The 22,290-nt window shown below is 36.8% G+C and overlaps 2 protein-coding genes and 2 long non-coding RNA genes across 4 annotated transcripts; 2 read left to right on the plus strand and 2 right to left on the minus strand.

Annotated features, from left to right (window-relative positions):
* Positions 1 to 947: 947 nt before the first annotated feature.
* LOC116298923 (uncharacterized) lies at positions 948 to 10,644 on the minus strand. Its single transcript, XM_031707542.2, has 8 exons — positions 10,476 to 10,644; positions 6,982 to 7,068; positions 6,621 to 6,779; positions 4,990 to 5,821; positions 4,493 to 4,755; positions 3,791 to 3,949; positions 1,850 to 2,071; positions 948 to 1,163 (listed from the first exon to the last, which is right to left on the minus strand). Exons 1-8 carry the CDS (start codon positions 10,641 to 10,643, stop codon positions 1,011 to 1,013), a joined length of 2,043 nt encoding a protein of 680 aa, XP_031563402.2. The 5' UTR covers position 10,644; the 3' UTR covers positions 948 to 1,010.
* Positions 9,490 to 15,307, plus strand: LOC116299098 (uncharacterized). Its single transcript, XR_004197430.1, has 5 exons — positions 9,490 to 9,697; positions 10,308 to 10,372; positions 10,639 to 10,678; positions 14,786 to 14,854; positions 15,221 to 15,307. It is a non-coding gene; the product is annotated as an uncharacterized LOC116299098 (long non-coding RNA).
* Positions 12,063 to 21,415, minus strand: LOC116298825 (uncharacterized). Its single transcript, XM_089040692.1, has 12 exons — positions 21,278 to 21,415; positions 19,919 to 20,042; positions 19,472 to 19,609; positions 18,827 to 19,036; positions 17,888 to 18,069; positions 17,259 to 17,355; positions 16,521 to 16,728; positions 15,574 to 15,835; positions 14,697 to 15,426; positions 14,015 to 14,054; positions 12,980 to 13,121; positions 12,063 to 12,249 (listed from the first exon to the last, which is right to left on the minus strand). Exons 1-12 carry the CDS (start codon positions 21,364 to 21,366, stop codon positions 12,234 to 12,236), a joined length of 2,238 nt encoding a protein of 745 aa, XP_088896818.1. The 5' UTR covers positions 21,367 to 21,415; the 3' UTR covers positions 12,063 to 12,233.
* On the plus strand, positions 16,464 to 17,897 carry LOC116299165 (uncharacterized). Its single transcript, XR_004197440.2, has 3 exons — positions 16,464 to 16,639; positions 17,322 to 17,406; positions 17,846 to 17,897. It is a non-coding gene; the product is annotated as an uncharacterized LOC116299165 (long non-coding RNA).
* Positions 21,416 to 22,290: the final 875 nt, after the last annotated feature.

The following is a 22,290-nucleotide window of genomic DNA, read 5'->3' on the forward strand; positions in this document are numbered from 1 at the left end:
CATGCGACGAAACAGACGTGCAGGTGTAAATGACGTCAGCTTTTTCAAAAACCTATGTTTTTGCCATCCTCGGGAACCCAGGGGTAAATTCTGTCACTCGTTTCTTGCTACCAGAAAAAAATAGAAAGAAAGAAGGGACAGAATTTTACCCCTAGAATCCTAAAACGTTAGGCCTCCATTTTCAAACGTCTCCACTTTGTAATTGGAGAGACTTTTCAATTAGCGTGAACGCAAAGCCAAAATGTACGAAAACGCATCAGTGTTGATAGGGTCTTAATGAATACACTTCTAGAAGTTCGAAAACGACTGGAGCCTAGCTTTTCCCCCGCATAGGATTGTGGGACGGGAATTTGAAATTCCATGCAGAATCATTCCGCCATTTTGTTTCTTGACATCTCAAACCAGATCACAGGAAGAAGAACCTTTTGATGGACATGAAGGTGAGAATATATTACGACTAAGTAAGTCTTACTTAATGTAAATATTTTTTCAGTTAGTTTCTTGATAATGATGACAGGATGTCATCGAAACGTCGATATCTATCTGCGTTAGTTTTCTGATTAATTTTAACAAAAGTCAATATTATATTTTGAATAATACAATTCGAATCCAACAAAATATTATGATTCGAAAAAGCAGGTTAAAATTAGTAAAAGTGAAGAGTTTGAAATAAATCAGTCGGCAAATACGAAACGTGAAATTAAAGCCCAAAGTTTGCACATTTTGTACGAATTTGTATGATGATGGGCAAGAGCTTGGCCTATCAGCCATTCCGAGGTTAAAGAAAAAAACTGGGTTGAGTTGGTATTGCATTGCATTTTGGGGCTGTTTTAGGGTACGAATTAAATGGACGCCATCTTGGAAATGTGTCCCCCTAAAACAGTCCCACAATGCACTGCAATGCCAACTAGACTGTTTTTTCCTTGGCTACGACACTGATTTACGTATTTAATTTGACAATTAATCAGTTAATGGCGGGAAAATTGTCACATGATCTTGAAGAACATAGATTAACTGTTGTCAATACTGCTTACAGCATTGGACTCTCGAGATCCTTTTTTATAAGCTAAAATAGCAAGGATGAATCCAGCCACTAGACTAAGCCCGCCGATGATTGGCACTACTATGGTAACGCTGCAGGCGACGCGGATTATGTTCACGAGCTGAAATGATAAAAGGAATGAATGAATGAATGAGTCAGTGAGTGAGCGAAAGAACGAATGAAAGAATAAACAAACGAGCAAAATGAATGAAGGAATGAACGAACGAACGAATAAATGAATAAACAAGCGAACGAAAAAACGATAAGATAAACGAACGAACGAATAAAAGAATGAATGAATGAATGAATGAGTCAGTGAGTGAGTGAAAGAACGAATGAAAGAATAAACGAACGAGCAAAATGAATGAAGGAATGATCGAACGAACGAATAAATGAATAAACAAGCGAACGAAAAAACGATAAGATAAACAAACGAACGAACGAATAAAAGAATGTATGAATGAATGAATGAGTCAGTGAGTGAGTGAAAGAACGAATGAAAGAATAAACAAACGAGCAAAATGAATGAAGGAATGAACGAACGAACGAATAAATGAGTAAACAAGCGAACGAAAAAACGATAAGATAAATGAACAAACGAATAAAAGAATGAATGAATGAATGAATGAACAAACAAATGAATGGTGGTGTGCATATCTTTCCATTTTAAAAATAAAAGTACATAGGAAATGGCCGCTATATCGGTTGTCATAAAAAAATTCAAGACCAAGTCTTTTGTTTAAGTCAACCAACATGGCGGATATGACGTCAGTCTCGTACCGTGACTGTGTACTGTGTCAATAATACCTTATCATCTAGCGCTATTGCATCTGCTTCTGTAAGAGTCCTTCCTTGCTCTGCCCAATAGATAGGGAAATACTTGGTTAACTTCTTCTCTTCCATATCATAGAAGGTTATGTTTAACGGTACAAGCCTTGGTGAGCTGATCACGCCTTTTGTTATGACTGAGTTGACTTGGAACCGAAATTTTAGGTTCATGGGCCAGCCAGTGATTGGTTCGATGTCAACCTATATTGACCAATAAGAACAACCAGTCAAATGATGTTTTGCGCTCTATTCTTTGGGGACCCTGATTGGTTGAATGTCACCTATATGTTAACCAATGACAGACGATCACACAAGAGATGCGCTCATGGTTAATAGAGGCTTTGCGCCATCATGTGATGGCAGCCATGAAAGGAGGCACAACAGTCTTTTTCCTTTGGGGAAACTGAATTCTATTTCACGTAAATCAGATCAGATTCAATTGTTCCTGCCTCCTACCGTGGCTGCCATCACAAGATGGTGCAAAGCCTTTCTAAGATAACACATAGCAGAGCAGAGCTGCCGGTGCAAAAGTTTAAGTAAATACGTTGTACGAAAGCATTAGAGAGTTTTAGATTTACGTTCACGGAAAAAGTGAAACGTCAGTTGACCAGTAAAAAATTCTTTTAAATTACTGAAAAAGAATCGCAAAAAAGTCCAAGTAGTAGAAAAACGAAAGAGTATTTGCGCTTGGTGAGAAAGTTTGTAAAAGGTAAAGTAAAATACAGGAAAACTATGAAAACGTGGTCACGTTTGCCGTTTGCGGGGAGAAAAAAAGTCAATCTAAAACTCTCTATTATCATGATAAATGCATTCCATAATATGAATGCAATTGAGCTTTTTTTTGTGCGTACTGTTTTAATTCTCAATTTAATTCACTCCTTTCCACATTCTTTGTTCAAGTTAATTCATATAATAATAATATTCAAGGGAATAAAATGCATTATAGAACAATACGCCCTAACTCAGTGTGTCTCTTGGGGTATTCTTCGTTTGCAATAGCCGCCATGTTGGAAGAATTTGACAAAAGATTTTAAAATTAATTCTTTTGTTATATCTTCCAACATGGCGGACATCCCTTTTGTTATTGTGCTCTCTTGGAATTGATTGCAAACCAAGAATTATGATTTCAACATCAGCAAAAATGCAGAAGCAGTGGCAACTACATATTCACTGGTATCTTGACATGAAGTTTTGAGAGATAGCATTCGCTGAAGAAAGGAGAGACGAGAACCAACAGAAACCATTCTTTTAGAGCTGTTTTTCTTCTTCTTGGTGACCCAAAGGTAAGCGATTCGAGGTCTTATATTTCGGTTTTAATCTTTAATTTCTTGTTATACTCGGCGCGCATAGTAGAAAAGTCGATAACTATTTCACGTTCTGGGGATAATCACTGTATGTCTTGAGATATTATGAAACTTATATTAGTTAAAGAAGTTAAAAGATAGCTTTCCTAATGGAACACTTGCAGTAAAACGATGAAATCAGATCCAAATTGTTACTGACAAAGAATACTATTTAAGCTGCGTTCATAATGTATGGCAGAGGGAGGAGATACTTTTTGAACGCAGCCTTAGTGACTAATAGTCGATATAACTCAAGAACATTCATTACACGAAGAAACTATACACAATAAACCATTTGTGCCTTTGTGAAATGAATGTTTTGGTTGAGTCATGATAGCGACTACGTCCTCTATTCCGCCAATAAAATTATTTTATTGGTAATTTTTCTGTAAAAAAAAAGAGTGCAAATACCCTACAAACATGCATTCTCAAAAAAGTAAAATATGAAGAGAGACATGGCGGCCATATTGGTGGCATTAACAAAGAAGGCTATTGAGAAATTTCTTGTTAAATATCCCCAACATGGCGGCGCATGACGTAACGTGAAGGCGAAGAATAAGAAGGTTTTCTTACGTACAAAACTTCCATATTTTTCGAAAGTGGGTTTGTTCATGCCCAGCTGTTGGTAGAGCTTCGTGTCGCCGTACAAAAATCCAGCCAGACTCGTAGATACTGGAAACCCTTTCAAATTACGTAAATCAATGATGCCGTCCGTAAAGATAGAATAATTGTTTTGCTGAAATTACAAAGGAAATGACATAGTATTCAGTAAAAAAATTTTACGGGGTTAACTTCTGTCAATCACCTGATTTGTTATTGTCTAATCTCCATACCAGACATAGCTCAGTTGGTTAATGCGCCGGCCTTCGGAGCTAGAGGTCCACGGTTCGATCCTAGGGATCTCCACATCTGTGTCGGACTACTCTCTTTTCTGTGTATAGTTTTAGTTTTAAATACCCGTAATCATTGCGATAAGGAGCACTGATAGTCTGAAGGGCCTTAAAAGGCGCACCTTCAAGCGCTTTATACATGCTTTATGCTTTTATCAAGCCCTGGCTCGGGAGATTTGGGCAGCCTGATCTCCCCGTGGTTTAGGAGTACAATAAATTACCTTCTTTACCACCAAAAAACGGCTACGCCTCGTGAGTACATAACATTTTGATCAAATGTTGACGTCATATCGTGGTAAATCATAGGGAATACCAAGCTAAATTAAAGCACCGAAAATTTGTTAAACCTTTAGCAGGTGTGTGTATGTCTCTATACGTACACCACTCACCTTCAAATTTTCTTGATCTAACAGAAAACGGTGCATATCAACCCCATGCTGGATCACCAGCTTGTCGTAAGTGATCCTGAAGCGGTGATACATTGTTGCAAAGAATACATCGTAGTGGTTTTTTGTTGGTGGGTACCTATCAGAACACGGAGAGAGTTGTGGAACCGTGGAAAACTGCGCGTCGTAACTGCCGGCTATCTTGGACTGCGATGGTGGAACATTGGGATAAATATTGGAAGGTACTTGAGTTTTGTCGTCGTATGCTAAAAAAATATAAATGTCGACTTATTATTGCTACCACTGCTGCTTCTATTACCACTGCTGCTGCTACTCCTATTGCTTTTGTTGCGAGTAATGCATGTTACTGCTACTGCTACTGCTACTGCTACTGCTACTGCTACTGCTACTGCTACTGCTACTGCTGCTGCTGCTGCTGCTGCTGCTGCTGCTGCTGCTTACTGGTACTTACTGGTACTTTTAGCCATAAATTGAAATACCTGCATAAGTATGAGCGAGGTCCACGTTTTCTGTGCTACAAGTATACATTGATTTTTTCTTTGCATTTGCGCTCGCATCGTCGATGTTGACATGATTCGTCAAACTCCCAGCAACAGGTATACCATTTGGAAACATTGGGGGGAGTTTAAGCTTGTCCATGACATAACCAAGGGCCAACTCTTTCTGTGTTCTGGTTACAAGAATGCCATAGTTATAGCTATCTAAGGACGCCATAGCGCAGGATGGTACGTGTGTAGTGATAAACCACAGTAAGGCTTGAGCTGTTTCGATATCTTTGACCTTGAAGCACGAGAAAGAGTTTGGACATAATAGTTCGTCTATTCGCAACCTCACTTGCTCTGCCTCAAGTTCCATCATTGTTTTGGTTATATTTGCCTGATTTTGTGCACTTGTTTTCACTTTCACGTAGTATCCCAGATACGACAACAAACCGTTCCCTTGAGCTGTGTAATTCGCTGCAGAAGCATTAAATGTCAAAGGAGGTAAAACCAGGGTAGCGTTCACAAGTACATTGTAAAGTCCCGCCATTTCTGAAGAATTATAACTCTTTCCTCCCCGTCTGTCATCTACTAGTAGAGTCTTAAGAGAAATTGAACGTAACCACTGGCCAAACACTGGGAAAGCTAACTGGGGGTTGCTTGTATTTGGTACGTTTCCAAGGTATGACAAGCTTGCTTGTCGGCTACCAAGTGTTAGTTCTAGTTGGGTCATGTATCCCTGAACGACGTGCGGAATCATGAACGTACTGAACTTTGAATCCCCTTCGAATTGGTGCATTAGGCCCAGGTAGGCAAGGTTTAGCACTGTAACCTAGAAAACCATCGAAAGGAGTTATTAATGCGTGATGTAACTGATGGATGACAAAGAAGTTACAAGCATGAGGTGATTGCTTAACTAATCACAGTCAAATGATTACAGTCATGGTCATGTTCAACACGTTCACGTTCACAGTCACGGTCATTTTCAACAATGTCACGGTACTAACCCATTGTCACGTTCACATTCGTGGTTACGTTCACAGCCACAGTCATGGTCACATGCACGGTCACGTTCACGATCACTTTCACGTTCAAAGTCACAGTCACGCTCACATTCACGTTTACCGACACGTTCACAGTCACGGTCACGGCCACGTTTACAGGTCACATCACATTCACGGTTACGGTCGCATGTGTATCAGGCCCCGTCCACACGTATCCGGAAATTTTTTTTTGCGGATACGAAAATGTTCGCGTCCACACGCAGCGTATTCGAATCGTTTTCACCGTCCACACGTATCCGTTTTCGTAAAATTTACGGATACGGACACAAAAATTTGCGGACACGTGTGGACGCAAAAAAAAAAATTGCGGGTACAAAAATTTCCGGATACGTGTGGACGGGGCCTCAGACAAGCTCACAGACACATCATATTCCGACAGTCACAGGTACATCAGTCACGCTGAAGGTCACGTCACATCCACAGTCACCACTACATCAGTCACGCTCACGGTCATATCGCATTCATTCCGCTGTAGTGTAAAATTAGTCCAAGTTCTTATTGTTCTTCTCCATTCTGTCTCCCTTATTTAAAAAATGTGACGTCATAGTGAAATAGTGCAATTCTTACGTTGTCGTTCTCTTTGCATTCTGGACATTTTTCTTTCGTTGCTTCTGCATCGAACGCTTGCTTTGTGAACGTTTTGTAAGAAACTTGACCTTGTTTTTCGAAATCTATTTTGATTTTTTCACTGGTTGTCCTGTAGACGTACGGGCCTCGTTCTTCGAGCTAAAACAATAAACAAAATATTATTCATTCAACGTTTTAAAACTTTTATATACTAAAGGACGTTTTTACAAAACTGTTTCTAAACTGGGCACGTAAGCCCGCAAACAAAACCACAGCGGAAGTCTTCAAATCCTAGTTCGTGAGTAACCACATTTATGTGTAATTTTTTTGACGGGAAATGATCACGTGATGTATTGTTTACCTGAGGAGTTTCTCTGCTGTATAAGAATCCTTGTTTGTTCTTAATGTGCCAGAAGTACACAGAAGTCTGAAGCGTAGTTGGTTTGGCCTACAATAAATTCGAAAAGAAAAGCCTTAATTAAGGCAACCACTACGGTATTCGCGGAATTGCTAATGTCCTGTCCTCTGCTCTGCTCTGCTCTGCTCTGCTCTGCTCTGCTCTGCTCTGCTCTGCTCTGCTCTGCTCTGCTCTGCTCTACTGATTACTTGAGCTATATCTATGATCTAAGAAAATCTAAGAATTAAGCATAGCTGAAACTAAAGCTCATAAATGAATATATCGTAAATGTATAGAAAAGATTACAAGGAATATTTCTATCATAAGACTCTAAAGAATGAATCCTAAAATAACTGAGCAAAGGCGTAAAAACTGTGTAAGGCGTAACCAGAACTGTGTAGGGCGTAACCAGAACTTTGTAGGGCGTAACCAGAGGTATACATGCTAATTGGAGGAGCTAAGAGGTTTACTTGTGAATGCAATGCATACCATTATCTAAACTTCTGCGTGGTGGTAGCCGTGCTGAAATATTATATCGATATTTTTATATAGCTAAGGGACTGAAGATTGATATTTTTTATCTTGTTTTTTATGAGATAAGTAGCGGTAATTTGGAGACTGATATCTTGCTTAGATCGTCTTTAAAAATATTCATTTTCTCTCTCATAACACTTCTATGCCAATGGACTTCCGCCTGCTTTTAGTGATTTTTTAAAAGACATTAACAGAGTTCAATCATATAATAATAGACTATATAGCGTGCAAAAAATCATACTATCTTCCGAAAATAAGAACAATTTTTGGTAAATTTAAGATTAAAAAAATTTGAATTCAGTGAACTTAACCTGGAGAATCATGATGGTTTCAAGAGGCTATAAACACTGTTATCAAACTAATAGTTAATACTGATGCTCTTTCATTTATGCTTTTCTTCTTTTCTTTCCGCATACAGTCAATGTCATTAACGTTATCCACCGAAAAAAGACATCTACACATTTACACATTTAGACTAAAAGAAATATCATGTGTTTCCTCGAACGCTGAAATACCATTCTGCATCTTAAATCCTCACTAAATATGGTCGGGGCATTGGATTTTCAATTCACGAGTTGAATTTTACATTTAAGGAGGCTCGAAACGGTATTTCTTGATTTCTTCTATAAATTTTTAATATTCAAACTGAGAAAAATCAAAAACGCAGTAATGAAATTTCTTCAAATTTTGCATATGGCTTTAGTTTATGTTTTCGAAAATTCTGTAAGAGGGAACTATTCCAAACAAATTTTATTGATTTTTACGAATTTCCTCTTACAGGTTTTTTCCTTTTTTTTTTTTTTGCCAAAAAGAAGATTACGATACAAAGTTTAAATATTCCTCTTTTTAAAAAATTTCACCATTTGGTTCCTGAGTTATGATTTTTTAAATGAACATTTTTGATGGCACACCAAGGGTTCGGACGTTGTCATAGCACCGTCTTACGTCATGTTTTCATGTTCATTGTGATCTTTGGTTTATAGTCTTTTGCATTCCTGGTTTATTTGCTGTCATATTATAACCACATTTACTTTTTTTAGTTCATAATTAATAATGTGAAGGCACAAAACACTTTCCAACCTCCTTAAAGTTCAGGTTGACGCACACGAGGCAAAGAATATATAATGAAACACGTGATATTTCTTTTACTCTAAACGTCTAAAAGTGTAAATGTCAAAATGTGTAAATGTCTTTTTTCGGTGGACAACGTTAATGACATTGACTGTATGTTCAAAAGATTATTAGGTATTTCGTGTGTGTGTGTGTGTGTTTTTTTTTTCTTCTTCTGCTGTTGTAATCTTAGTTTATTAGTCCCGTTTGACGACCTAGCTACTTAGCTCGATTAGCTCTGCTATTTCATAATTTTGTAAATTTTCTAACAATCAGAGTGCTAATAAAGATGTTTCTTCAAGCATGTTTTTCTCTGAAAAAATTTTCCGAACTCCAGGCGGGATTCTAACCCGTGACCCTCTGTTCAATTTTTAGTCAAACCGCGCTCTAATCACAGATGTTGTTGCTGTTGTCATAGGCAAAAGTTGCATGAAATTTTACTTAGTTTATTTGACAACCCTAATGCAAATATTAAACTAACCAAAACTAGTTCTAGAACTAGCGAGTTTTTTCGTGAAAAGGTGTCAAAATGTTTATTTTCAGAGACCCATCCTTACGGCCGTTTTAATCAGTTTGCTCTTGTGGGTTGATCTCTTATCTACTTGATGTTGATGAGAAATTTTTTGTAATGAGAGTGTGAAATAATCTTAGTATTTCAGTAAATAAATACTTCAATATTCATAATTCTTTCTGCACTGAAGAAAGTACAGGATAGTGCGTGCTACTGCAAAATTTAAATTAAACTGCGTATCCCTTGCAGCTGCCGGCACCGGATAAACTAAAAACAACAGGAAAAAAAGATAAACGGCAAAATTTTCAGTTTTTTTTCCGGCTAAGTGGCACGAGCTTTCCGAAAAGGTTTCTGAGTCAGAAAAGCTGTTTAAATAATTGATTTTCTTGGCCAAGAATCGTCGATAAATTGGGTCATGTTCCTTAGCACACACAAGTCCAAATAGAAGCCAAAAGCGAAGCGTTGAGAAAGTCATGTCGCTGGTATCAAGGAAGATGGCGAATAAATGGTGGACTCCATTATAAGGTGCCGGTTTTCAAACTCAAAATTTTGTCGTATAAAAATAAGAATAAAAAATTACAAAATTAATAGGGATTGATTATTTTTAAGCAGGTGTAATTGATTGACTGTTCTGAAGTTATAGACTGCCTTTTTTGATATTACCTCTTGTTGGTATATAGTAAAAGAGTTATTTCCATCAATTAAGCGGGGATTCGGAATCGAAATGAAAAAATATATCTAATATCTATTTGTTATTTTTATATGACGTTCTTGCAATTAGTTGGGTTTTTTTTTCTCACCAAGTTTGTTACTTTTAACATCGATTTTTTCTATTTTCTAAACTATTTGAATCAGTTTTACATCAAGAAAAAATAATTAGTCCAAAAGGCTAATATATCAACAGTCGTCCGTCGTCCTACTTTAAACTAAACTAGCTTCAAGCGGATTGCAAGGCCATGCAGCTGTATTAATATTCTTTTTACCATTGTGCAATTAAGAATTGCTCATATAGTTGAGAAAAAGAAGGGATTTTTCTCTTAGATGATAGAATTAAAGATTTAAAGCAACCCAGATTTTTTTCGACATGGAAAACAGAGTTACGTTGACGTAGTAATAGTATTTATTTCCGTTGAAGATGATGAGTCAAGAGGTTGAAAATGACTCCAATCTTCAATTCAGTTCTTAATCCTCTTTAGAAAGGTGAGCGAGTTAATTTAGCAAATCTCTGAGCCCTTTTCTCAAACAGTTAGAGTTTATCTAAAAAATATACAAAAGACAATAATGAAGATGTTAATAAACTTACCCAATTTTCATAATTCTCGTCGTCTTTACTCGCGACACAAATTCGTTCATCCACTTTCGTTTTAATCGATTTGACTATTAATCTTGCAGTTATGATTCCCACCGCAATGAGAACAATCCCAGATATTATAAGCATTATACTTGTTCTCTTTTTATTTCGACAGCCCATCTTGAAGAGATGTTTGTGGTGTAAAGTCTCTGGTGGTAAGCGAGGTGTAGTGAGCTGTCACAAACCCTACCTTCACCATTCTTAACGACCCTGTTCCCATGGCAGTAAATTGTCGATAAACAGCGCGAAAACCGGAAAACTAAAAAAAGGGACGGAGAATAGGACGTTTAATTGTATGTAGTATGGAATTAAGAGCCGGCTACATTCTCCCAAGATTAACAATAGTTTAGTAATCAACACAAATAGATCGAATAACTTCTGTACATAAATATATGAGAAAGCAAGGATACGCTAAGGTAATTTGAGCAAAGAATTTATATTTCTGTGTTCAAGTTTGCCCCCAAAAAAAGTAATGTGAAGATGCATTTTTCAGTTCGACGAACAAAGAGTTATCTTATCTTGATTTACCTTGTCTACATCTTTAACTTATGACACCAATAAACTTATTCGATAAATATAAAGATATATAAGGATAAAAGCAAGGATACGCCGAATTTAAAGTAAATTTTAGCAATTCATATTCCTGCGAGAGTAACTTTATTTTTAATTCATACGTACGATATACGCCAATAATATACGATAATAGTTCCGAATTTATGAAGTTGCATCGGTGTAAATTAAAAACAAAAACAAAAGAAGACTTGTGATTCAGCTAGCGCTATACGTTTCTTCTTTTGTTTGCACAAAAGTGGTTACTTCGAACTAAAAACAACCTTTTAGATAATTTTAAAGTGTTTTTTCCTTAGCTTCTTTGAGACACAGTTTGATTTGGTCGATCCATTTGCAACCATTAGTTGAAGTAGTTTGTTTATCCTGAGAATTAGTAGACTATTACATTGTGCTATTCATACGAAAATTGATTTTCAAAGGTTTAAAGTAACTTAAAATGATTCACTTGTTAGTGAACACACAACACACGAAAGTGCGGGATATAAATTGAAGTTTTTTATAAATTTGAATTTAAATTCGAAACGAAAACGATTTTTTTTTCTTTTAAAGTTTATGTTATCACATATACACAATTAGTCAGTTTATTGCTAAATCTATATTGATACTAAAATAAAGTTTATTTAGGTAATAGTAAAATATCTAGGAAAAGGCGTTAGAAAAAAATCGAGATTCGAAAAATAAGGAAAAAATAAATATTGTGAAATAAGATGCAAGGGTGTTTTTTTGGGAATGCCTCACAAAATTCAAAAAATATTCCAAAGACTGCACAAAGTGTGAAAGGGAAAAAATTACGTTCATGTCAAAACGCGAAAGCTTCAAAGATATGATCATTTTTCGTCTCTCTCTTTCCCTTTTTTTATATAGTCACATTTCCTTGTTATTGTCACTCACATAGAATTCAATCACCAAAAGACAATGAAAATATACCTCATTTTATTCCACATTTAGTGAAAAAATATATAAGACACTATTTAGAAAAGACTTAAAAATGACTTAAAATAGAAATGCTCTTGCAAAACAAATTTCCTCGCTGTCCACACCTTAAGAAGAATTCATATTTACTTTCGCACGGATTTTACCGCAGTGTCAATCGTGGAAAAACCAATGAATTTTTTAGTCTTTTTAGAATTAGAATTCGTCTCAAGAAGTCTCTAGTCTGAAACGATAAACATAGCAGTAGAATAAGGTTAGTAAGCATTACGTCTGACAATCAACCTACAATCAAACACCTGCTAAATTTGATCCATTTGTTTGGAATGGTTACCTAGCAACTAATTCAAACAAACGATTCCAGAAAAAGGGAGCTATGCAGGTAGACAACACAGGGATCCCGCCACACTCGGTTGGGGTTGTCTTGGGTTGTTCAGTATCAGTTGTTTGATTTGCTGAATGTTTGTTTCGAAAGGAGGGGAAAACTAAGTATGGTAGCTTGACTATTAAATGGGTTGCACTTTGAATCAATCAGCTAAGGAGAAAACGTAACTTCCGTGAATCACAAGACGTGGAATCCATTTGTCACTGATAGCGCACGTTTAATTCTCGCTCAACAAAAAATATTTTATAATCTTTAGAGAGTTTTCGTATGAATCTGGCGAAATAGACCCTCTTCGTCGTGATGCGATGTTTTTTCATTAAAGACTAAGTGTTATTCATTAAAGAACACGATTTTTGTTCGAGTTGTTTCTATATTTTTGTGTCTTCTCATGAGTAACCGTTAAACAAAGAAATGATACTCTAGGAATGACACGTGGTCTGTGATGGAAAAACATTGCACCAAGACAAATAAGGTCTATTTATAGTGTCATTCGTGGCCTCATTTCCTTGTTTCCAGTCCTCCTTAGTTCATAGGATTACGGATAACACGTGACAAGAACTCATTCTCTTACCTTACTCGTTTGTTTTTATTAAACTCAAAATAATGAAACAAAGTTGAGCTAGCGTTTCCAGGAAGAGCTGGTTTGGTGCTGGTCTTTCGTTTACTGATTCCCAACGATTTGCATCGACTCAGTCCAGTTGTCCTTCGTGCTGCTGGAAAAAAAATGTTTTTGAAAAATAAATTTTCCTATCATTGAGAAGCGGGGGGTGTCCGCCTTTCCGGGTTTGACCACTGAAGAACATGGCCACCATTGCAATAATTTTTTTTTTCATTTTGTGGCTTGAAAATCCAGTTTCAAAAGAAAAAGTGTTGCAAATTTTCTCGATTCTGATTGGCTAGCATTTTTTTCTCAGATCAGACTCTCAAATGACTTCCTTACTTCAAATGAATGACGCGCGCGTTCTCGCTTTTTGATTGGTTTAGACAGAAAGCCATGTGAGTGTCACAGTGTAGTTTGAAGTTAAGTCATTAAAATGTCTGCGCTAAACTAAATTAAGCATAATCTACAACCACTTTCTAATTGCTTTGCTTGACTCGTAGGTAATAGGTCTCCAATCTGTCATACGAATTGCGTTAGGAACGTGTTTGTTAACGGAAATGAAGAAATATCCTCTCAATTATTAAATTAATTGTCCTCGGGGTTTGTTTGCCTCGCGGAGCTATTTCTCGAAGATATTAGTTTTTAGAGCTTCTCTATCAATTCGAGTATAAATAAAGTCTATGTATGTTGTTTCAAAAACAAAATAAAAGGATCTAGATTTCAGCCCTTCTGATCGCACCACCAATCCTCACGTATTGGGCTACCTGTGTCTTTACAACACTCAGACAAACAAAGAAAAATGGTCCAAGAAGGAGGGAACTAAGGTTTTTGAGCCTCAGTATCTTTTTTAAAGCGTTAGATTGTAAACTCGGGCGTATGTATTGGGCTTCCTGTGTCTGTTCAATTTTCTTGAGCAAAGAATTGGGAATGCAAAATTGTCAAATGCAACGTATGATTGAAAAAGAGAAAAAAATGGAATTGGACAATTGCATTAGGTTAACTTACCTGCTGTTTTGTTTTTAAGTTGAATTAATCTTTTGGAAGTCTAAAAGAAAAGAATTGAGCACAAATATTGAGACAGAAATAATATCAGGCTATCAGTAGCCCCTTGTCTACGAGAAAATCGTACAGCGTCGTCCTTAAAACGAGGCCGGGTAAAAGTACAGGTTACGCTAGTCGGAAATTTTCAAAAATACCCCTAAAGGATACGGGCTGGACGATTTTCAACCCCTAAGGAGGTGCTGACATTAAAAATATAAATTTCAAATTTTTCATCCTAAGAGATGCAAAATCCTGATTTTGACCTCTAATAGAGATACGACAAGCATACCCGATACTTTTACTCTGGAATCTCTTTCCTCCCCCTCCCCCCCGGCTAAGGCTTCTCATATTTATGGAATTAAACATGGCTAAGCTCGAGACAGCACAGAGTCACTCAGTCACTTTTAGCTACTTTTGGGACTGTACGTTCCGCTTTGGGTTCGGCTCATGTGGGGTGTGGCGTTTTACCTGGGCCTTAAACAGACATATTTTATATTTTCTTAATTAACGTAAGGAGTTGAATTTCAATTGGGGCTATCGCCCTGTTTTCTTCTCCGGCCGCCCTTAGCTTTGTATGTTGTGCATTTAATTGTATTATGTTTGTGGCAAATTCCAATAAACTAAACCAAACTAAACTACTACCTACCATGTCGCTACCACTAGAAGATCGTAGCGGCGTTATTGATTCTTTTTCCATGGACAGACCATTCACCTCATCCTTTCTGTTCTCACTAGGTGTATCAGCGTCTGTACTCTCCTCCTCATCAGACAGATACCCACTATCGATGACTTCCTGCGTCAAAGGTAACGATTCCACAGACTCGTTTGTCCTACTAATAGGCTCTTCACTAGTTCTTTTTTTGGGTTGGTAAGTGAATTTATGTAGACTGCTTAAAGTTGCGGTTCTTTTGCGGGTGCTCGCGAGTTTAGGATTTTTCTCGTTGCTGTTAATATTCGATATCCTTTTCATCTTACTCGTAACGGTAGTGTCTATAGATGAATCACTCTTCCAGCTTCTCTGTGAGTCGTTAATTGGTTGGGAAGAGTCTTCCATGGGCTCCGTTCCCTCTTCTCTTTCTTGACTCACACAATCGTATGAAGATGTGTTGCAGGTTAATGTTGACGCAATGCTATTTTCTGGTGTAGGACTATTTTCTTTTTCCTCCTCAGGCAAGATATTCATATCAGATTCTTCGTATTTCCAGGTAGGTAAGGAAGGCGCGTCGTCTAGCTCCTTGGCCGAGACTGCGGGGTCCCCCAAATCATCATAAGTTTTCTCGTCACGTACTGATAAATCAGTATCAGTCGTACTGTGCTCATCGGTATTCAGATCTTTTTGTCCAGTTACATTATTAACGTCTTCGTTGTCGAAATAGCTGAGCAAGGAAATAGAGTTTAAATAAATGTTTAATATAGCCATGAGAAAACCGTTAAACAAAGAAATAATACTCTAGGGAATGACACGTGGTCTGAAATGGGAAAACATTAATATATAGAGGTATATTAAGAATAAATTACTATACCAGCTTGTCTGTCCTGTGGCATTAGATTCCTTATCACTAGATTCTTCTATGCTTGTCCTAAAGGGATTCTTAAGCCTCGGCTTCCTAGGAACGAGGTATTCGTCACTGGTTGTTGTCTTGAAGTGATTCTTTAGTCGCGGCTTTCTGGACATACCACACCCATTATGAACAGTCTGGCTTCTCGTCAACGATGAACTTGAATCCTTTCGTTTTACAAATGTGTACATGTTCATGAGGTCTTTATCATCTGGAACTCTTTCTTCTGAGAAAAAAAGTGGATAAGAAAAGATATATATATAAAAAGAAGAAAAGTGCGCGCACAGTTCCGTGAAGTTGCACTTGTCAAAACCAGCTGTTTTTACGTCGCGGGGAACTATGAAGAAAGCATGACAAAAACCGCTAGTGCGCATTAATACGCTGGTAATGAAATGAAAGAAAACATTTCAAAGTTGTGAATATTTCCAACAATGTTTCAGCCACTTGGATTATTAACTACAGTCAACTCTCGTCTTGCGGACACACCCCGGCGAAAAGTACTGACAAAGAAATGACGGCTATTAATATAATTCTCACTATTGGGGATGCTGGCTATTATGGGCACCAAGTGATGGTCCCGAGGGTGTCTGCTGTAATAACAAGAGTTGACTGTAAAACCAAAAACCCTAAATCAAAATAATTTCACTGAAAACTCATTATCACGTCCGAGATCAGTCGGGCGAGATCCGCGACACTAGGTAACAAGCGAGGAAGCTAGAGGGACATAAAAACCATCGCCACCAGGCCTAGGATGGAGGAGGGGGGGGAGAGGGGGGAGGGGGGTGTGGGACAAAATTCGGCTTCCAAATCTCCGAACGAAGTTATGCAATAAGTCCAACAAGACGTGTGTGAAGTTAATTTATACTGCTGCGTGCTAATTAATTATGCAGTGAGAATAGTACACTACGTACTTTCTTTGGAGGTTTTTTTCAGAGGTGGAAGTAGGAATCTCCTGCAGTGTCCAAGGGATGACTCTTTCTCCAGTGTCATGTTATTCTCTGCCACATGTAGAGACTCAAGAGAGCTGGGGGTGAGTGATTGACGATCCTTTTTGCTTGCAAATGAAAACGCACAAGCGGAGGGAGTGTCGGACGGGAGTGAAGGTGGAGGCTGTTCAGTCTGGGAGAAGAGAAATACAGAGAAATAAAAGAGAAACTTACTTGTAGCAAAAATAGATTTTGTATGACTTTCAAAGTTAAAGGCATAAATTAAGATTTTTGCACATTTTTTAAAATTTATACTCAGAATTTTGGAGTTTTGCAGAAGTAAGGTACCCATCTGACATTGCATGGTGGTTTTGATGAGAGGGGTGGGGGGACAAGCAATACTAGGCTAGACATATGTAGATGATGGCTAGTAAACACTAGCGTGGACTGCGTTGTTGTTTCTAATAAAACAGTTATCGTAGAATGATAAGTTATACACCGTAGTGAAAATAGTAACTGACGTTTCGGACGTTAGTCCTTAGTTGGAGTCAATGGTTTGACTCCGACGAAGGACTAACGTCCGAAACGTCAGTTACTATTTTCACTACGGTGTATAACTTATCATTCTACGATAACTAGGCTAGACATAATGGTTGTGAGCAATGTAGTACCCAGGAGAGAGAAGAATTTAACATCTATGTGTGTTGATAAAATATTGTTTACCTTGTTGGTATCAGGGTCATAATCATCCATTATTTTGCGAGTTATTGGATTGATATTTCCTAGTGCTATACCAAGGGCTTCTTCTGGAGATAACATACTGAAGTACTGTTAAAGATAAACAAAGACATGGCCTAGAAAGTGGAAAGAGGTACGTGCAATGAATGAAATACAATCAATGCAAAAGTACACGAGAGAATTAGAATATGAGAAATAAGAGTAACCATCCTCACTACCATCACTGCTATCAATACATAATATATAATATATGGCTTATATAGCACTTATATAGCACTTATATAGCACTTATACAAGTCTGTTTTAAGACTGTTCATGACACCACATAAGTGAAGACATACTGTAAAACTGCTACGACCTCTAACATCATTGATACATACCATACAAAAATCATCATTTTGAACTATCAAGTGAATACCAACACTACATCCCACCACAACATCCACTACTACTCTCAGTAACATAACTGCTATCCATCACAACCTTAAACACTGTTGATAAATACCCCATGAAATTTTTTTGGAACAAGCGCCAACTACAAACATCAACATTACCAACCTACCCCCTAACAGTTATACCACACCACAAATAAAACCACCACAAGTAAAGGATACGGTCCAGCAAAGGCCAAATCTCCAGGAAGAACTCCGTCTGGTAATGGAGTAAGAGGAATAAGTGAGCTGCTTCTGGGATCAAAGACTAGCTGGTACAGAAAAGTCTCATATGCTTGCTGGAAGCTCTTCTCATAATCTACTGGTACCTTGAGCTTGTTCTCAAGTCTTATGCTTCTGACAAGCTGTTTATGAAAATACAAATAAATAAATGTAGTTGAATGACCTGACATGATGATTGGTAACACTTGACTGATCAACATGTACCTGTCAAGAGGACTGGCTGAAGAGGTGTGTGGCTGGACAAGCAACATATATGACTAGCTATTATTTTGAGCCATGGAAGTTATACTCATAATAATATTATATGACCCACAAATACACAAACATTATGCCCTCTGATTGGTTGGTAAGCTATCCATAATTTCTTAGTACAGTAAAAACCCGCATATAAGAACCTAAAATTTAAGAACCTGTTAGGCTAAAATTTCATTTTTAAGCACCCTTCACATAAGGAACATTTTAGGCTAAAATCCTAAAACAGGTTCTTATTTTTAAAAAAGAAGAAAGAAATAGAATCAATCTTTTCAAAAATATATTTATAACACAGTTTGTACAAAATAATGCTATAAACACTATAACTGCACATGGTTACTGTAAAAAAACTTATTTTATTTCTTGAACAAAAGTTAAGAACCTGATTAAGAACCTAGTTAGCCTAATTTAACACTAAATACCATTATATAAGAACCTGTTTAGGCTAACTTGAAAAATCCTAGGTTCTTATTTGCGGGTTTTTACTGTATTGTATCAAAACACTTCTACCAGCCATGAAAATAATTGATGGTAGGGTAAGCCTTTAAGTAATTTATTAATAATCATTAATGTAATGAATGGTAAGCCACCAACATATCATAAGGCCTGAAGTATACAAGTGACTACCTTCTCAATAGTAGAATGTTTCCTCATGAGCTTGTTAGCTGTTTTAAGGCCAACACCCTTGATAGATGGCAAGTAGTCACACCCAGAAAGAATACACATCTGCTTGAATTTTTCCAAGGTGAACTCATGCATCCGGAGGTCTGTAAGTTTGGGTAGGTCGGCAAGATCAACTAGTGTACCCCTACCACATTCATCCATTTTGAAGATAACCTGGTATATGGGATTGATTAGATAAAACTTTGAACAATGCTGATAATTGTGCTGTTCACATATTGTAACTGTGCTGTTGATAGTGATGATACCATAATCTTAATGTAGATAAAATTGGGATTTAGAGGGTTGGTTTTGTGAAAGGAGAACACCAGAGAACCCAGATAAAATCCTCAAACCAAGGGAAAGACCTAACAAATTCTCTCAATTGTGATGCTGAGTCCAGGAATCGAACCCAAGACCCCAGAGTTGAGAGAAAGTGTTCTACCATTACCCTACGCTTGAAGAGCCTTACTGATGCAGCAACAATGTTGAATAAAACAATAGATTCTTTCACATGTATCCTTGCATTCAAGTGCTTCAGAAAAAATCATGAGGGTTGAACAAAGGTTTTTATTCTCATTAGCAATTATTACACATGGTACTGTATCTTACTTTGTTGCAGCCATAGACCAAGAGATCGGAATCCTCAGATATTGTTGCTTGTGTTATTCCTGTCTTCATGAGGTATGCCAGTTGCGCATCAGCTTCATATGGAGCAACTACATAATCTATGTTCCTTTCTCTACAGGCCTGGAGAAAAATACAAAACATTGCTGAGAAAAGAAAAACTAAACTGTATTTGAAACATTACTAATCCCACAATATATTTCCAAGGCCTGCAACCCCTTCCTTGAAGCAAATGTTTGGCCATTATTTTTCCTTTTTAATTAGCTGAATTTAATTAATTCAAATAAAATGATCTCCAATAAGTTGGGGATAAGATAGAGCTCCCCAACCCCCAAAGAGCCCCTCTCTCCCCAACCCCCCAAGAGCCGCTATGCATGCTAGGGATAAGAGGGCAATAAAGTTTAATCTTACTCGATTTGTCTTAACAATTACCTTTACAACCTCAAGTGCCATTTCAGGTGTTATATCAACACACTTCTGAAAGCACTCGCATGCTTGAGATTTATTTCCAGCTCTGAGAAGGGCAAGTCCTTTAGCTTTGTTTTCTTGTCTTGACCTGGAAAAAAAAAAAGATATATAATAAGACCAAGGTAGCATAGGAATGCGTTATTCCCTCAAGTATTATTTCTTTCTTTACTGGTTATGCTTGAGAAAATACAACAGGGATTTAGTTGAAACAACAAAAAAATTTCAAATGAATGATTTAATCTGAAATGAGAAACGAATGCATGGGATAAGGAGGGAAAGACACATGGTCTCAAATGGGAAATGGATGTAATGATATAGGAATGGATTATCTGAAATGGGAAATGAATAGTGTAGGATGACAAGCGAATGACACATCAAGATTGGCACAAATGGGATAAAAAACAATCAGATAAAATGTGTCATTTTTAAACAAATCCGTCTAATTTTCAAAAATATTCCACATAATGCCTACAATAAAGCTATTTCGATTCATTTATTCCTCAGAAATAATGAAATGAAATTTTCAGAGTGTATTGATTAAGGGTAGAGTGTGGTATGACGTCATAATAAAATGTTACATTTTTGATTAAAAAATTTTAAGCACTGGGTTAAAACAAAATACATAATTTTAAAGGCAATAACATTCCCCATTTAATTAATAATATAAATAATATATAAATAATAAATTCAATTATTAGAACCAGAGTTACTGAGGGATCAGTTTTTTGATGACGCCATAGGTGATGATGTCACTCAAAAAAGTAAAAAGTGATTTTACAGCACCAGAAGAAGCAAAGTGAACTTCTAAATATTTATTACTGTTATATAAGTGTGCCACTTCAGTAAAATGCTAATTCATTTATTAGAGATATTTTAAAATATCTGTGATGTCATTGTCATTTTTAGCGTTATTATAAAAAATATTTTAAGTATTTATACTTAAAAAATCAAAATTCTAAAAACATAGGATTTTGGGCAATTCCTAATACTTGCAATATTGAAAGTATGATGGCAAAATGTTAGCAAACGAAAAAGTAGTTTGAAGAAGTTTATTTTTGCCAATGGTTTTGCATGTATTATTTTCCGCCAACTTTTCGCGGGAAAATTGGAAACTAAAAAAATTCACAACTCTACTTTCCCTTATCGAATTTCAAAACGGATTTCGATAAATATTGTAATCAAGAGGGGAACAATATAAAATGACTTTTTAAGATTTTTAAAAATTCAACATGACCGCCTCCTTTAGGCGGTAATATTCACATCACTCGTTCAGACGGTGGTGTATTGGAAATAACAGCATGGGATTAAAACAGTAAAACAAACCTTCTTCTTTCTGCTTCTTTGCTAGCCTTCGAAGGCAAGTTTCCACCGTCTAACACCAGATAAGGTTTAACATTGTGGTACAGCAACATATCTAGCCTCTTCAGTACGTAGTTTAGGTATCTAATCAAGCAAGATAAATTATAAGTAAGCGTAGCCCTGTTTTGAAATGCTAATTAACTGAATCAGTGGTGCGTAAAGATAGTTCTTGTACTCACATTTTAGTCTTTTTACCCTCTACAATGTCCATAGCACATCCATATGCACCCTTATGTAGCCAGCAATAGGTATCTATCCCAACAGTTTGGCCAGAAAATTCCGATATGCTCACTTTTTTATGGATCGGCTTCAATAATGGTAATAAACCTTGTATCCCCATGATTTTTTGACGTATACGACAATAATCAAGAAGTGATCCAATGTTTTGCAAGGTACAGCTGTTCCAAGCTTCCTTGCGCTATATTCAGGACTTTAAGTTAACCAAATTCTTCCAGCGATGAGATGAAAAACATAAATCAGGTTGTTGAATGAGGTCTTCTTCGTGAGTCTTGTGTTAACCACGTTTATATTCTCATAACTTTCTCATCAAAAAATCCGTTATTTTCAGCAATTCTATGGCTTAAACTTGTCAAAAACACTTCCTTATAGAAATAAAAGTTAATAGAAAATTGAATTTAAAAAGGTGCAGGTATTAAGAAGGCGATAAAAGGTTGAAAGTTTGAAGAAAAGTTTGAATATTTTCTGACGTCGCTTCAATTTTTCGCGCGCCTTTCAGATCTTGATACCGGGGCGCTCGTACACAGGTAGCCCGCGCGAAGAGTCATAAAGATTGGGCCTAAAAAATAGCAAAAACAAAAAGAAATCATCTAAATTCTATAAAAATAAAACTATGATGCTTCGCTATGAGTCGGAGTGTAATTCGTACTATTTTTTTTCCTGTAACGATAAGTTTAAGAATCACGGCGTCAAAACGTGGAATTGGGCTTTCTGTGGTTTAACGGGAAGGGAAAACTGAG

Source organism: Actinia tenebrosa, unplaced genomic scaffold (genome assembly GCF_029948245.1).
Source record: "Actinia tenebrosa isolate PJP-AT-01 unplaced genomic scaffold, QUT_ActTen_1.0 PGA_scaffold8__29_contigs__length_14323225, whole genome shotgun sequence".
NCBI lineage: Eukaryota > Metazoa > Cnidaria > Anthozoa > Actiniaria > Actiniidae > Actinia > Actinia tenebrosa.

Coding starts and splice junctions, on each gene's coding strand:
- LOC116298923 (XM_031707542.2), bottom strand. CDS start 10,643: ATGGGCTGTCGAAATAAAAAGAGAACAAGTATAATGCTTATAATATCT. Junction 5,822..6,620: donor AATGCAAAGAGAACGACAAC/GTAAGAATTGCA, acceptor ATGGTTTTCTAG/GTTACAGTGCTAAACCTTGC. Junction 2,072..3,790: donor TCGAAAAATATGGAAGTTTT/GTACGTAAGAAA, acceptor TGGTCAATATAG/GTTGACATCGAACCAATCAC.
- LOC116298825 (XM_089040692.1), bottom strand. CDS start 21,366: ATGTTGCTGTACCACAATGTTAAACCTTATCTGGTGTTAGACGGTGGA. Junction 19,037..19,471: donor TGGTCTATGGCTGCAACAAA/GTAAGATACAGT, acceptor CCCATATACCAG/GTTATCTTCAAAATGGATGA. Junction 18,070..18,826: donor AACATTCTACTATTGAGAAG/GTAGTCACTTGT, acceptor TTTCATAAACAG/CTTGTCAGAAGCATAAGACT.